The sequence below is a fragment of the Pteropus vampyrus genome, unplaced genomic scaffold, assembly GCF_000151845.1.
Source record: "Pteropus vampyrus isolate Shadow unplaced genomic scaffold, Pvam_2.0 Scaffold241, whole genome shotgun sequence".
Taxonomy (NCBI): Eukaryota; Metazoa; Chordata; class Mammalia; order Chiroptera; family Pteropodidae; genus Pteropus; species Pteropus vampyrus.
In genome coordinates, this window is record NW_011889022.1 from 340,098 (window position 1) to 342,066 (window position 1,969).

At 37.1% G+C, this 1,969-nt stretch overlaps 1 protein-coding gene across 4 annotated transcripts in view; it reads right to left on the reverse strand.

Moving 5' to 3' along the window:
- DCAF6 (DDB1 and CUL4 associated factor 6) overlaps positions 1-1,969 on the reverse strand; it is a 57,896-nt gene that overhangs the window by 36,540 nt on the left and 19,387 nt on the right. For all 4 annotated transcript variants that reach the window (XM_023519932.1, XM_023519931.1, XM_023519933.1 and 1 more), the window contains exon 7: positions 1,320-1,534. In XM_023519932.1, coding sequence (XP_023375700.1) covers positions 1,320-1,534 — 215 coding nt within the window. The remainder of the gene's footprint in view (positions 1-1,319; positions 1,535-1,969) is intronic.

Here is a 1,969-nt window from a genome sequence, read left to right on the forward strand (position 1 = left end):
TGTTCATGACTCAGCCTCATTCACTGATTATATAAACATCTTTTGGCTAAGTATTCTATGCTACAAAAGCTAGCTGGCCCACTTAAAATGTTTCTGCATTTCTAACTTTCATTATATAACAGTCACAAAGTTTGACTACAACTTTATTGAAGCATATATTTCAAGAGGAATTTACATAGCAACGACGACAAGCAGAGTTCACGTTTTCAGTCTTAGCTCTCATGAGCCATTTATATACACAGCCATCTTAAATACACGGCCACATTTAAAATCTCAGCATATAAAGTAATACTGATTTTTTCTCTCTCATTTCATAGCCCTCTGAACCTACAATTTTAAGAACTGAATGTTGTTTAGCATCTCATAGGAATTACAAAATCGTGGTTGTTCTTTAGGACCTTTAAAATGCGCTCAGGAATGGGAGATGAGCCGATACAAAAAGTCACTGACAGTTAATAAAAAGCAATGGTTCATTTCAAAAGGCAAAGAGCAGCCTGATCGACGTAGGGCATTATAAAATAAAAAAGCCAAAGTGAAAAACACGTCATGGAAAGAAGCTTAACAGGTTAAAGCAAACGTTTTTCTACTGCTGTGGACTGTCAAGGCTACATCACTTCTGGTTTTTGCCTTTTATAAATAAGAAAATGGTGATGCCGATTCCGTGTGTGCGTGAGCGCGCGTGTGTGTGTGTGTACACTTTACAGTACCCTTTTCTGTGTGTGTGTGTGTGTGTGTGTGTACACTTTACAGTACCCTTTTCCGTGTGTGTGTGCATGTGCATGCGTGCATGTGTGTGTGTGCGTGCGTGCAATCGTGCGTGTGTGCGTGTGTGTGTACACTTTACAGTATCCTTTTCTCACTCCCTCATCCGTACTCCCTGAGATGTCCTTGGGGTGAGAGACACACGCTCACCCTGTGAAAGAGAGGCGGCTTCAGGAGAGGAGGGGCTGCTGTCCACACACGGATGGTGAATGTAAAAGTCCCACTGGTGCACAGATATAACATTTAGTCTCCTGCAAGTCTGTACATCACACTTTTTATCATTTTAATGGCCTTTTCTGCAACTGTACAAGTTAGAGAAACATTCTGCTATTAAATTAAATATTTTCTTTAAAAGTATTCCACAATACTTTTTTTCTAGCACCTTCCCCGTCATTATTTATTAGCCCCTGTTCTTTCATGCACATTTCATGTCCTTGTTTTCTAGACCACAAATGCCTTGAAAATTAACTCTATTTTCTGAAGCCTTTCAGGACCCTGGAGTCACTGAATTAATGTTTTCTGAATTGAACAGAGAACACGGTTTAGAGTAAACTTACCTCTTCTCTCCTCTCTTCTGCAGAAGGAGTTCTAAGTTCTCGTGCTGTGTCATCTTTTGGATCAAAAAGATATATGTAATCTGAAGAGTAACTAACCAGGATCTCTTGACCATCTTCGCTGTAACACAGAGATGTCACCCGGCAGGACTTATTATTAAGATGGGACGGGATAAAACGGGCAACCATTCCAGTAGTTCCTCGACCTGCATAATTCCCTAAATAAGAAAACGGAAAGTTGTTCGAAATTTATGTTTTTTGAAGAAAAATATTTAAAAAACTCTTAATCTGAATTATGAGATACGTCATTTCATGTAGCAGCGAAAATGCGAGCTATTGTCTTCTATTTCTAGAGTCTCTTTTTTCGGTAACCAGATTTTGTAACAAAATAAATAAGAATATGGTATAAAGAAAACATCTTTAAAAAAATTCATGACTGTCTGGAATTCTAGATTATATAAATGTTTTCCTGGAAATATGAGTTATTTGATTGATTAAATAACTTATGATTATAGTCACACCAAATCACCTTCCAAGAATTCTCCTCAAATTAACGTAATTTTATAATATAAAGAGGAAAGCTGATACTTATTAGTATACTAGATAAAATAGTACAGTCTCTTTCTAAAGCGAATTATTTTTTACTTTATGTT